At 36.3% G+C, this 15,235-nt stretch overlaps 1 protein-coding gene across 1 annotated transcript; it reads right to left on the reverse strand.

The window, feature by feature from the left end:
- Positions 1-6,666: 6,666 nt before the first annotated feature.
- On the reverse strand, positions 6,667-15,235 carry LOC110803397 (zinc finger BED domain-containing protein RICESLEEPER 2-like). Its single transcript, XM_056836058.1, has 5 exons — positions 15,216-15,235; positions 8,336-9,615; positions 8,155-8,234; positions 6,917-7,053; positions 6,667-6,739 (listed from the first exon to the last, which is right to left on the reverse strand). Exons 1-5 carry the CDS (start codon positions 15,233-15,235, stop codon positions 6,667-6,669), a joined length of 1,590 nt encoding a protein of 529 aa, XP_056692036.1.

Consider the following 15,235-nt stretch of genomic DNA (forward strand, 5'->3'; position numbering starts at 1 on the left):
AAAATGAAATCGTAATTGTTAAATTAAATATAAAGAACTCACTATATAGAGTGTATATTTAATATTCCGATTGTATTTTTTTAATTTATTTTAAAAAAATGTACCTCGAAATATTTTTTCTTTTCCAATTGCTCAGAAATGTGTTCATATTTAGAGTATTAGACTAACTAAAGTTTCTTGTTTCTTACAGATTATACTCTCGTGGCTATGAGCTTTAGCTTAGGCAATGACTTTCGTTGGGGTCATCAACTCTTATATGTAGTATAAACTTTCTCTCTTCTTCGTGCTGCATGATATCTGAAAGTTATGGATATGGAAATTTTATGCCACAACCAACAGCTACCTCGGCACGAGGGATATTTGATATTCAATAATCTATAGAGTTAAAGAGAATGAATTTGTATGTAAAATTGCAAGGAAAATCAATATCATCATCATGTTTGTTCCCATGCTCATAGTTCACTTTAATTTTATCTTCTTTCTTCTTAAGCTCTAATTCCTACCTATCACAACTTGAAGGTGGTATTGGGTGAAAATTAAACTTCTTGGGGTGAGATTGCATTACCATGGAGATTATAATACTACTTTCCTTGCAAAATTATACTTAACTGGTTTACAGTTAAATACATAACCTGATAGCGGAATAACCCCAAAGCCAAGAAGCATGTATAAAATACAGATTAAGCAATACATACGTTTGTAGCGTGTTTTCCACTTATGTCAACGAACAAGAACTCTAATCGTAGTTCCTTTACTTGGTTCACCGACAGTGCAGATCCGCCTTGATTGTTGATAACTTAGATCTTGATCATCAAGGTTTTTAGGCTTTTGGGAAGAACACACTTGGGAGGCAAAAGTAGAATTAGGGCTCTTACTTTTCCTAGGGTTGTGAGTAATGAATTAGTGTGTTGGATAAAACATGTACATAGGTTATTAAAATAACCTAAAAGGCAACAAAAGCCAACTGGCCAAAGCTAAGGGCTTCGACCGGCCAGCAGGCCCACGAACGCACGAGTACGCAGCTTGTGCGCTGCTGGGCCGCGGGCCACACCGCACCTACTTAGATTTATCCCTATAGATCTTGATGCCCAATATGTATTGTGAATCTCCTAAGTCTTTCATTGAGAAACACTTTCCAAGCCAAGTCTTTACAGACTCCGGTATAGGAATGTCGTTTCCAATAAGTAGTATGACGTCAACATACAAGACTAGGAATGCAATTTTACTCCCACTGAATTTCTTGTATACACAAGATTCGTCCTGATTCTTGATGAAGCCTAATTCATTGACTGCTTCATCAAATCGTATATTCCAACTCCTTGATGCTTGCTTCAATCCATAAAGGGATTTGTTAAGCTTGCATACCTTTCCTTGATTCTTTGGATCAACAAAACCCTCCGGCTGCGTTATAAACACAATCTCTTCAATAACACCATTAAAAAAGGCAGTTTTAACATCCATTTGCCATATTTCATAGTCATGAAATGTGGCAATCGCATGGATTATCCAAATAGACTTAAGCATTGCAACTGGAGAAAAGGTTTCATCGTATTCAACACCGTGAACTTGTCTGTAACCTTTTGTTGCCAATCTATCTTTTTATATGTATACAATTCCATATTTTTCTTTCTTCAATTTGAAGACCCATTTTCTTCTGATAGGTGTAAACCCATCTGGCAAATCAAGAAGATCCCAGACTTCATTTTCAGACATGGAGTCTATTTCAGATTTCATGGCCTCTAACCATTTTGTGGAGCTTGGGCTCGTCATAGTTTTCTTGTAGGACATAGGTTCATCACTATACAATACGAGAACTTCTAAGTTTTCAGAGAAGAGGACACTTGTCCATCTATCCGGCTGAACCTTAGTTCTATGTGATCTACGAGGGGCAACAACTCCTTGAGGAACTACTCCCACTGGCTCTTCTGAAGGCATTGGAGGTTCTTCATTTCAAACTACTTCTAAAGAGACCTTGATTCGTTATTCGTCTTGAATCTTTTCGAGGTCTTTTATTCTCCCACTTGTCAATTTGGAAATGTTATTTCTTTCCAAAAATACACCATCACGAGCAACGAATACTTTGTTTTCTAACTTGTTGTAGAAGTAATACCCCTTAGTTTCTTTTGGATACCCAAAAAAGAAACATTTGTCATATTTTGGTGTTAGCTTGTCCGAAATTAATCGTTTGACATATGCTTCGCAACCCCAAATCTTTAGAAAAAACAGCTTTGGAAGTTTCTCATTCCATAATTCATATGGAGTCTTTTCAACAGCTTTTGGCGGAGCATGATTCAGTGTGAGTATTGTTGTTTGCAACACATGTCCCTAAACTTGTAAAGGAATTTTGACTTGACCTATCATTGACCTGACCATATCTAGCAAGGTCTTGTTTCTCCATTCCGACACTCCATTACATTGATGTGTTGATCCGCCTTGATTGTTGATAGCTTAGATCTTGATCAAGGTTTTTAGGCTTTTGGGAAGAACACACTTGGGAGGCAAAAATAGAATTAGGGTTCTTACTTTTCCTAGGGTTGTGAGTAATGAATTAGTGTGTTGGAAAAAACATGTGCATAGGTTATTAAAATAACCTAATAAGCAACAAAGCCAACCAGCCAGCTCGCCCACGAAGGCACGAGCACGCAGCCAGCGCGGTGCTGGGCCGCGGGCCATAGCGCAGCTGCTGCTTCTCTCTTGCGCCCGCGTCGAAGCAGCAAGGCCATGGGTAAGTGATTCTCGCTTGCACGCTGCGCCCATGGGCCTTGCGATTCGTGCGCTCGGCTCGTGGGTTGCTTTCGTGTTGCGATTAAATTATCATTCGACAATTTATTTATCGTTTCGTACTTAACGATCCAATGTCGTACGATACGATTATTCGTTTTGCCTAGCTTACGAATATACGCAATACGATATACGATTTCACTATCCAATGTTAAATTGTATAATTATGTTTTTCTGAACTAATTTCTCGAAAAGCCATTAAATGAAGGATTTTTTGGATAAAACCACCTTTTAAGGTTCAACTTTTTGAAATAACCACCTTATATGTTTTTTTTTTCAAAAAAACCACCTTAAACTTCCAAAGTTTAAGAAATCACCACCTTCTGTTAACTTCCGTCAAATGTTCCGTCAGTGGGGCCCACATCCAACGGCCAAACATTCAGAAGTTAACGGAACATTTGACGGAACATTTGACGGAAGTTAACAGAAGGTGGTGATTTCTTAAACTTTGGAAGTTTAAGGTGGTTTTTTTTAAAAAAAAACATATAAGGTGGTTATTTCAAAAAGTTGAACTTTAAAAGGTGGTTTTATCCAAAAAATCCTTAAATGAATTTTCGGTTCATTTAATCTGACAATTTGTTTCCTGTACGTCATTGGTGTGACCTTGTAGGTTCAGTCAAGAGTAAGTTGTGTGCTTAATAAGGATTAGAACTCACTGATCGGAAACATTAATTGCTCCACCTAGCTGTTCCGATCACTTGATCTTACTGAATTAAATATTTGTAATTAATCTGAATCTTGGTATTTGACTAATGCACATTGGATGAAGGACACATTTCCTTCATAACTATGCTCCCCTTGCAGCATTTTATTACTGGCTACCAAATGGGTCATAAGAGCCTTGTCCTACTGATTCAATGGCAAGCCATACAAGTGCAAAAGTGTTTCATGGTCAAAGTTTAGATTTTCTACTAGTCAATCACCAACCACCTAATCAGTAAATCTTGGTAATTAAGGCTAAGTGTTCATATTTGAAGGACATCTAGTCAAGACATTCAACAAAACAATTTATTTGCACCTCTCCGAAGGTTTGCACTTTGAAACAACTCCAACCCTCCAATATACGTACCACCGGTCATTAGAGAGTACAACCATGATAAATGAAATATCGTCACACCAATACAATATTATGCTACAACTCTGTTTTCTACCTAAATTTGACATGATGCAATAAGGTGTTGTGCAACGAGGAAATGAAGGATGATACAAGGATATAAATAAACGCATCAAAGCTAGAAGTCGGATTTTTCAGCCAATGATGTAAATCATGTAGTTTATGTAAACCTTACTCGGCTACAAATTTAAACATGTTTCAAAAAAATAAAAATAAAATTCATACCTGTTACTTTTTGCACTACACTCTTCAAAGCTTATTTTACTTCAACATGTTACACATGTGTTTCTTTCCATGTTAAGAAGATTAGAGATAGCATCATCTGACACGACGACACGCGAACCAAATAAAAAAAAAGTGGGTTAGTGTCAAGAGATTGCGATACTATTAATTAAAAGGATCAACACAACACGACACTAAATTAATCGGGTCGGGGTTAGTGTTAAAATTCTCAATACGAAATTGACACAATTTAAACCGGCTAAGAAAAAAACAACCTATAATTTGTTGCATTTGGTGATAAATCTTATAATTAATTAATACAGTCAGCTTTATGGAACAAACACGACAACTCGACATGAGCCGTACACTAAAAAATGGGCTAGTGTTAAGACGACACGAAACATTTAATTAAACGGGTAGTGATGAGGTTTTACAATCCTTTTAAATTCGACACAAACATGACACATTTGCCGACTCTAAAGAATATCATGGAGAAAATGTATAGAAGAGGGGGAGAAAAGGGCAAGTAATTAATCTCGAGTAAATTCATATCAGATAAATTAGCATAACCATCTTCTGTTGATAACGAAGCTAAATATCAACTGAAAATAAAAATTATGGTCATATTAGCAGGGTCGTCTCCGAAAATTTGGAGGCACTGTTCTATTTTTTGACGGGGATGCCCTTTTTTAATAATATAATTAGTTAATAACACTAAATATTATTATTTTTTTATAGTGTAATTCGAAGTATATTACTAGTAATAAATAGTAAATAAAAGTGGTTATTGTAAATGATATTAGTAATAACTATATAACATGATAAAAAGCTAAGAAAGCAATAAATAAATAAAAATATGTAGCTATTGGGACTAGATCCCACAACTTACAAAGTAACTAGCTTTTGAGCCCGTTCAAAAGAACGGGCAATTATATTAGTGGTTATTAAGCCGTTTTTAAATTGTTAATTTTATTTAGAGTTTGTGGTTTTGATTAGTTGGAATATATGATTTATACATGAGTTAAATTTAAAATTAAAATTATACTTCCTCCGTTCCACAATAGATGCATCGTTTCTCATTTGTGCACTGTTCATCAATCAACTCTGACAATCATTTTTCACTGTTGTGTAAGAAAAAACATAGTCAAGTGAGATCTTGTTAAATTCGTATTAATGCAAGGATTCCAAATATCAACTTTTTATAATTTTTACTTATACGCATTTAGTGATATTAATGTTCAAAGAAGCGTATCGGCAACGTGGAAATAGAAATGATGCATCCTTTGTGAAGCGGAGGAAGTATAAATTAGATGATAAATTAATATTAAGTGTTAAAGAGAGAGATGGAGTGGAAGAGGTTGAAAGAATATATGAACTAAATGGTGAATTGATGTTGAATGATGAAAATGAAGGGGATAAGGTGTTGAAACTGTAAAATACTTCGTATGACAATGAAAAATTGAAAAAAGAAAATTATGGACAAAAGATGGGGTGACATGTGTCATCTATTGATCTATGAAAGATGGGTGACACGTGTCATCTAATGGTCTATAGTTTTCATTTTTAAATACTAGTATAGATTAAAGAGGGTTACACCACTGAACCAGAGTTAATTTGGTAGATGTAAGCTGCGCATTTTACTATTAACCTTTGGCCTATGCGTATTACCACCAAATTTTATTTTTTGGGCCCCAAAAAATTTGGGGCCTTGTGCTGGAGGTCCTAATGGACCTCGTTTTAGCCGGCCCTGCATATTAGGATGAACCAAAATTTCAAAGTATCTTCTCAAAGTTGGCAATGAAGTATTCCATAGTATATGTCGTATAAATTTGAATCTCCATGTTTGTGTGCATAATTCCATTCTTGGGATCTTTTTCGCAAGTTCCAACCCCATACTCGTAGAATTTCTTGCTCCGTCAACCTGCGTGAGCTTCAGAGGGACTGCTGATGTGGTAGCAGGCCGTTTTACTGAGAAACAAGGTACTCGCCTTCTCTGATCCCCACCTAACTCGTTGTAGTTGTTTGAATAGATTGTACACCACCTCATCATCCGCATTTCCCTATAGCAATAGTAATCAGCCGGCTTACAACTATAGCCAACTCATTACAGTCGGGGAGAGGTGAGGCAAGATGAGCTGAGAAGATGCTTTAGGTTACAGGCCTTTGAGTTCACATAATTCTTCACAAAAAGTCGCTGAGATCTTGAATCTTTACGCCTTCCACATAGTTCAAATGTTTTCAAATGGATACAAGGTGGGAATTTGGATTGAGGCTTTTCTACTTGACCATCTGCTAGATTCTCAGAGGTTGATCATGCTTCCACAAACTGGCATGATAATTTTAGCAACCTGAGCTTTATTTTCAAAGGAAACAAGATCATACCTTTCGGATTCTATCCAACATTTCCTCACTTGTGTGTCCAACATTGCAAACCTTATAGCCAGGACAACTGATTTGCAAACCATCATGTTGTTTCCTACTGCTTCTCCGTCTCTCGTCTATCTTAACACTTAACATCATAAAATTCAGCTGCCAAACTCACGGATCAGTCATCCAAGTTTGGAGACAGCAACTGGAAGTGCACGATGTGCAACAGCTAATGCGTTGTGAGTGAAAGGAATGCTGTAGTGAAGTTAGTACAGCCCATCATATATAGCTTACATCTGAGTTATGGCACCAGCGTGATGGCCATGAAATTGAACTTGCAGACCAGAAGCAAAACTGCTATAGTGAAAACATGATGTTGGAATTGTGTTCTTTGCCAATGTAAGAAAAATCAAGCAATGTGTACAAATTTACAATTCCTTCAGGAATGACAGATTATGTTTGGCACAAGCTGCAGAACAAAAGAAAAATGCATCAGTATTACTAACATCTTTGGCCGTCTCTTCGTAGCTCAGCCTTTTAGCAGATGAACACAACACACAGTACCTTCTCTGCCTCATCAATGTATTCCTTAGCATGATCAAGCAAGTGGCATCAAGACAAAACTCCGTATCCCTTTGCTCGTTGAATTCTTCTCTCAATGCCTTTTCAAATAATCCTGCACTAATCTTGCAGTCCTTTGATCGAAAATGAGCTACAGCGCTGCTCAGAGAAATTAAGTAGGTTTTTTTTTTGAAGGAGAAATTAAGTATGTTAAAAGGATGGGACTTTCAGAAAGGGCAGTCGTCTAAAAAAAATTACAAAAAGGCAGAAATAAATCAAGCAACGAGGGATTGTTTTCATCGAAATCTGATTCTAGTCTACTTTCTTTTTAGTGCCAGTGTAATTTTTTTTATCCTTTCATCCCAAAACAAATTAATTGCTTCTATGTTTTTTTATAAAAAAAAATCGTTAATAGGGTCGATTTTCAGAAGAAAAACTTGGATACAATTTAATAGTTTGGTTCAATCTTGTGATGCTAAATTAACCACATTTTAGTCATCTTACTGATTATTCTAGCAGGCGATTACCCTCGCACAAGCAGCATATGGAACGACCAACTTTAAAATCAGAGTGGAAAATTGTGAGATCTACAAATAGTTGATGCTTAAACAAGGAAAACTTTGCACTTTCCTATGTTAAAAGCAGTTTGAATGTTTACATCATTAAGCCAATCTTCAAACACATACGAATGCCTCCACCACTGTTGCAAGACGTCTACTAAGATGACAAGTTTAGGACACGCTTCTACAAAATCCAACATTTTCTCACCATGCATACATATAAAAACACTCAAACAGGCTAACAATTAAACAAAATTCCCGGCAGTTAATCCATCAACCTATCAGTAGGCAATTCTCTGCAATCATTCGTTTAGGGAAACTTAGGTTTGTATGATAACCATGCTTTTTTATTCGGACACGATCACTTGAATATGGTATTATGGTGTCAAATATCGATATGTGTCCTAGTGACAGACTAGGCTAATTTATAAAAACTTTTTGTGTTTTACGATCCAAAAAGAAGTGGTGTGTTGTGAATCCGACACGATACTTGAGTGAAATGAGTAATAAAATAACATAACCATGCAAAAATTTAGAATCAATGATTACCTTAAATACAATTCCACGCTCAGCATTAGCATCATCGTATATTGTACCTAGTGAATGCAAATTGCTTGCCGAAGATGAAACTGCACACAAACAGGGAGGAAGCTAGTGTTATTATCCCAACAAATTAAAGAGGAAAACAAAGCTGAGTTGCATTATAAATTGTAGTGAATCAGTAATAAACCTTCACTTCTCGTTAACTTGGTTGGTTTACCTTCAGATTTCGCGTGTTTGTGTCCCCTGAGCCACCTCTGAGTGCACATCAATGCCTCAACCATAGTTGGATGAAGTCTGCTACGATTTTCACCCAGAATCCTATCACCAACATCAAATGCATTTTCGGCATCAACTGAGAAAATAGGAATACCTAGAATATCTTTCGCCATCTTATGCAAGATTGGAAATCTTGTCTTATTTTCCTCCCACCAAGTCAAGGTATCAATATCTTCTGTGTCTGGACTAAAGTACTGTTTTAAGTAAGAGTCCACCTCGCAAGGATCAGGTTTATCCTTCCCCTGTTCTTTGAGATACTGCTTAAACTGCCTTCTGAAGTTAGACATTGGCAAGTGTGAGTCATCAGTATTGGTTTCATCCACGGGTAAGGAATTCTTGTACTCTTTAAACAAATCATAGAAAATCTGGCGAATTCTATCAACCTCACTTTCAACTTCATTTCCATATATTTTTGGAAAGTAGTGCTTCATTGAGAAAAACCGAACTTCAGGGTGAAATACAGTTGCTACTCCCAGAATATCACGTGCTGCAAACCAATACTTGCCAAACTTCTCCACCATCTTTGAGGCCATTTCTTTAATCTCGGGAATCTCACAGTTGAGCCACTCCAATAATTTCACTTTAATTCCGCATATTGCCATGAGATAATTGCAAGCAGGACTGTCTGCCAAATCTTTCATCTCATTATACAGATATTTCAACCTGTTGCACACTTCCCTGGCTAAATCCCATTCTTCCTTAGTAGGCAAAGAATCATATTGAGATTCTTGCTGTCCCAAATGAGAAAAGACATCCTTGAGAACAAATGATTCTTGTACCATCAAGTACGTTGAACTCCAACTCAACCTATTATCAAGCACCAACTTTGTTATAGTGCTTACACCCAACTCACAAACAGCTTTTTCCAATGTCATTTCTCTTTCAAGTGACGATGTCCAAAACACAATACTATCACGAATTTTCTCAATTACATCCTTAATCACGTCAAATGCATCTTGAACCATCAGTCTCATAGTATGTGCAAAACATGGTAACCGGAATAAATTTCCTTTGAAAAGGAGTTTATTTTCCAAGAGCTTATCCACTAGAATGTCAATAAGCTCGTCATCAGAAGTATAACTGTCAACCGTTATAGTAGAAAGTTTGTTGTCCACGTCAAAGTCCGACAGACAATCTAGAATAACTTTGCTAATTGAATCATTTGTACAAGGTAATGGCACATCTGCGAACCTGCAGCAGGCAGAGAACTATATGATTATAATTGAGGTTCACATGACGTTAGGTTATGATACATATGACAATACATAAATCATGCGGAAAAACCATAAAGCCATGAAAGCATATTATTTACACATAATCATTTAGCATAGTATAGATGCATACACTTTGTAGCGTGCCTTCCCTAGCTGCGCCCGAACCGAACAAGAACAAGTATTTAGGACTCCAAGTGTCGTCCCTCCGTAGATAGTCCACAGTACGTCCGGATCCGCCTCAAGATTGACCAACTAGAATCGCCCTTAGGTGCTTAGGAATTTTCAGCTATTAGTGCAAGAGTGTACCTGAATTTTCTTTCAAAAACTTACCCTTTGAATACTTCAATCGTCTCTATAAATTATGACCCTAGGCCCTTATTTATAGAGGTTTGGAAAGGGAATTGGAATCCTAGTAGGATACGATTTAATTAAACTTAGAATCCTACAAGGACTCTAATTAAATAATCCTAATAGGAATAGGAATTTAATCATACATCAAATCCTAATAGTTTTAGGAATTATGCATGGACACAAACACACACACGTGCATGACCCGCAAGCATGCAGGCCATGCCCGCGCACAGCCCACACGCCCACGAAGCCCATGCGAGCTACCGCAGCCCACGAGGCTGCCATGGCCTAAGCTGCGCGCTGGGCCTGCCTTGCGGTAGGCCTGCCGCAGCCTTGGGCTGTGTTGTGGCGCGCCATTGCTTGCTGGGCGATGGCCTGGCTTCGTGCTGGGCCTTCGTTCGGCAGGCCTCGTCCGATGCTTATTCGTACGATACGCTTCCGATTAAATTCCCGGTTCCGGAATTCATTTCCGATACGAACAATATTTAATATTTCCGATTCCGGAATTAATTTCCGTTTCGAACAAATATTTAATATTTCCGTTTCTGGAACTATTTTCCGATTCTGATAATATTTCCGATTCTGACAATATTTCCGTTTCCGGCAATATTTCCGATTCCGGCAATATTTCCATTTCCGATAATATTTTCCGATACGTACCATGTTTCCGTTTCCGGCAACATCTACGACTTGGATAATATTTATATTTCCGATACGACCCATATTTCCGTTTCCGGCAATATCATCGTTTCCGGAGTATTCATTTCTTGCTTGTGACGATCTCAGCTCCCACTGAAACCAAGATCCGTCGATTCCGAATATCCATAGATAGAGTATTTAATGCCATTAAATACTTGATCCGTTTACGTACTATTTGTGTGACCCTACGGGTTCAGTCAAGAGTAAGCTGTGGATTAATATCATTAATTCCACTTGAACTGGAGCGGCCTCTAGCTAGGCATTCAGCTCACTTGATCTTACTGAATTATTAACTTGTTGATTAATACTGAACCGCATTTATTAGACTTAACATTGAATGCATACTTGGACCAAGGGCATTATTTCCTTCAGTCTTCCACTTGTCATTAGGGACAAGTGTGCATTTCCTAATTCCTTCGTCGCTCGATGCTTGCTCTTGAACATAAGGTAAGAGTTGTCATCCTTATTATGTCCAGAGGTGTTTCTCGGTTTCAGAGTTCAACTGATCAAATAAACAGATAATCATAGCCTATGATTCATCGGAGCACGGCCATGCATTTCATAGTTTCTAGCTCTCTGAGTGGCCTTGTACAACTTTTAAGCATCTCATCCCGATTTATGGGAGGACAATCCCAATCTTGCGATCTTGAGATTAGACTTCGTTTGATAGGTGATTACCAGAGCGTTGCCTTTATAGCCTCCTTTTACGGTGCGACGGTTGGTCAACGTCAAAGCAACCAGTTCTCAAACAAGTAATCTCAAATCACTCAGGTATTGAGGATTTAGTGTCCAATAATTTTAATGAAATTTACTTATGACAGATTTTCATCTCTTACAGTAAAGTTTCATAGGTCTGTCCGATACTAGTCTTCCCAAAGTAAGTATTTATGCAAATGATTATGACATTGCCATGTCCACATAGTTCAAGAAACAGAACTACTGGTCATCTTGCATTCTAGTCGTCTAACATTTTCTATGCGTCCAATTTTATAGAAAACTCCGATCAGGGACCATTTTCAACTTTTGACATTCAAGTTCACTTGATAGACATTTCTTAGTCACAGGACTGGTCCTGACAGTCTATCTTGAATATTTCGTCAAATTGAAGGGACTCATCATTTAATACTAAACCAAGATTAAATGGAATATGAAAATACATTTCATATATGATAAATGTTCAACCCCATTGTTTTAGAACCATGGGCCTCAAACCCATCTTTAAAACAGTTCATGGAATTCAAAGCTATGCTTGATTTCCAGTGCTACAACGCGAGTGTTGCTTCTCACTTGTTGCATAGGTTTAGTTATCATGTTTTGCCAATCTTAATATCATTTTCATCGAATGTTCTTCGAGATATGATGATAAGATCTTTTGAGTATGTTTATTTTGTGATCTAGTCTTTCTTGCTACATTAGTGGTTCTACGCATTTTGCAATGAAGAACCATTAAGTCAACAGACATGTGATCTTCCCAAGTTCAATGAAGAACTCATTAATATAAACAACTGTGTTTTATTGCTTCTTAGGCAATAAGTACTTTTACTTCAACTTTTTAGGTTGCTAGTGATGCTTTGTTTGGATTTACTTATCCAAGCAGTTCACAGATATGTGGAAGACTTTCCAGCTGTATCTTTGGAACATAGAAATCAATATTTTAATTTCCCACGCAACAACTCATGGTCTTCAATCCATGTTATCATTTCAAAACACGATGCTCTTTAGCTCGTCTTTGTCAATGGTTAACTCCAAAGGAACCTTTCTTGATCCTTTACCATTGTTTATGCGTGTAGCATCAATATTTAGCATATCTTTATTTCCTTGAATCAAGAACTATTCCTATGTACCTTTTCAAGTACCATAAGTATTCTTGATCTCAATCTAGTTGATCTTCACTTAGATCAATAGAGATTGGTATATGTTCGTCATGCCTAAAGTCATACGATACGTTTTTGGCGATCCTCATATTATATCATACATGATAAGTTCTTTTGCAGAATAATTCCCAATTGAATTCTATTCATGTAACTTTAGCTCATCTAGTTTCAGTAGATACTAAATCCAGCTAAATTCTTTGACATATAATATAGGTTAAGAATCTTACTTAGATCCTTTGATGTTTAACTTAGTAAATACTTATACATAGTTCAAACATTCTTTACTTACATTTATTCACATGGGTCGAATATCTCCAATGGAGTCTTTCGTGTTTGATTTAGTAAATGTCATTACTTAATCCAAAACATTAATATAAGATCTTTGTAAATAGATCTTAATACCCAGTGTGTACTAAGTTTCGCCTTGGTCCATCATTGATGAATAATTTCAAATCTAAGTCATTAGCATTTGAATGTTATTTCACAATAGAGAGATATGTGTGTGATACACATAGGACCAATTAAGTTTTATGTACTCCCACTAAACTTCTTATATATCTATAAGAATCATGTACATTTTATGAAACTAAAATACTTATTAGCTTCACTAAAATATAATTCCAATTCCCAATTGCTTGCTTAAATCTTTCTTAGATTTCATAAGCTAGCATTCCTTTTCAAGCATTTATTTGGATCCACAAATCCTATGACATACCATGTACATAGTTTCTTCCAACATTTGATTGAGGAATACGTTTTGTCATCCAATTGCCATATGTACCAATATGCAATCATTACTTGAATTATAGACTTGAGCATTATGACTATGCATGAGGTTTCAACACAATCCACGCCGTGAATTTGCTTGTTTCCTTTAGCAACTAATCTAGCTTTGTGTGTGAACACAATTTCATGTTTGATGGTTTTTATCCTTAAAACAAACTTGCAGCCAATAGGTGTGAAACTATTCTTGCAAATCAACAAAATTTGAATTTTGTCATCAAAACATTGAGTATGTTTTATGGCCTCTAACCATTTAAACATTTGAGTCTATATATGGCCTCTAACCATTTTAGGGAATCTGGGTTTCGTCATAGCTTTCTTACAGGTCACAAACTCATTAATCTACATGATAACAGTTTGACTGCAAGTTGTAGGTTTCTTCACTATCTAATAGAAGAATTGCATAGTTTCAGTGACCTGAACTCCATGTTTCTTCACTATCTAATAGAAGAATCTCATAGTTTCAGTGACTTGAACTCTATGCCTACTTGGGTATAGAACATCAAACAATAGAATATCAATAGCCACTTGAAAGTCCTTTGAATATTCTGTTCTCCTTGAAGCACTTGTAAAGTCTTCTAAGAGATGTCTATTCTTTAAAGCCACTTCTAAAGTCCTCAAAGAATAAGTGTTCGGATTTTCTAAAGAACTTTGAAAAGCCTCCGGAATCTCCGTTTTATGTTTGTTGTTCGCCTCGAAGACTTTCGAGGTCTATTTTCTCCCACTTGTCATTTTGGAAACGAATCTCCAAAAGGACATTATTTCGAGCAAACAAACATTATGTTCTCAGAAAATTCGTGGTAGAAACAATACCCTTGTGTCTCATTTGAATGAATCACAATGAAACATATATCTATACTTGGGCCTTAGTTTGTTGAATGACAAACACTAAGCTCCCACTGAGTTTAGGAACTCTTTAGATATATTATGAAAAGATATTCTGTAATTACTTTTCAATAGCTTTGACGAATTTAGTTTGGTGGTAGTTGAGCATTTTGTTTAGAAATTATAGGAAAAGTCTTTATGATCCATCATTGATCGAATCAAGTACTAATCGACTTCGATCATTCTAACTTAGATATACCATATCTTATGGAGTTAGATCGTGAAATTACAACACACAATCATTGATGATCATTCTTGGTATAAGTAATCAACAACATGATCTAACCTAGATCTTTATGATTTCTTGCCAAGTGGATTTTATACTTCTGAATCTTTGAACTAGCCAAACAGATTCAACTTATATCACATTTGAGTAAATAAACCAACATTCACTCAAATCTAGGTGAAATAATAAAGTCATAATATCTCTTTCTTTAGCTTTGAATTCTATTGTCTAGGCGTTCTAACAATAGTTCATATCGTTTGTTACTTTCAACAAGTAAGACTAGTTTGTCTTAAATTGATCTAGAAATCAATCAACTTTCAAAAGTCCATCGAAATAGAGCTTATGAATGTTAACTTGTTGATATGGTCTAAGCAACAATGCCAAAGATTAGTGGAACTCAAATCAAGGGGTTGATTTGAACCTAGTAACGTTTTTATTGTTAAAGAGTTGTTTGTTTTAATCAAGCATATTGACTCAACCCGTAATTGACCATTTCACTCAAATAAACAAACAAACATTGTTTTTGTTTTTCTTGAATGTGAGTCTTTCTGTGTTTGAAAACAGAAATTTAGGTATGCTGATTATGGAACAAAATAGCCATTAAGTTCCAGCCTTTGAAATGACTTAAAACAAACTAGATGACCCTACAACTAATGTAGCATTGCCATGCTTCATTTCCCACTTGTAGGTCATTAGTGTATCCTAGCTTCCATTGTTTGAGTTATTACCGAAGTAAGAACCTCAAGCGGTACATGATACCAAGGAAGTTTGATTGCCAT

Source organism: Spinacia oleracea, chromosome 2, assembly GCF_020520425.1.
Source record: "Spinacia oleracea cultivar Varoflay chromosome 2, BTI_SOV_V1, whole genome shotgun sequence".
In the NCBI taxonomy this organism is placed as follows: Eukaryota; Viridiplantae; Streptophyta; class Magnoliopsida; order Caryophyllales; family Amaranthaceae; genus Spinacia; species Spinacia oleracea.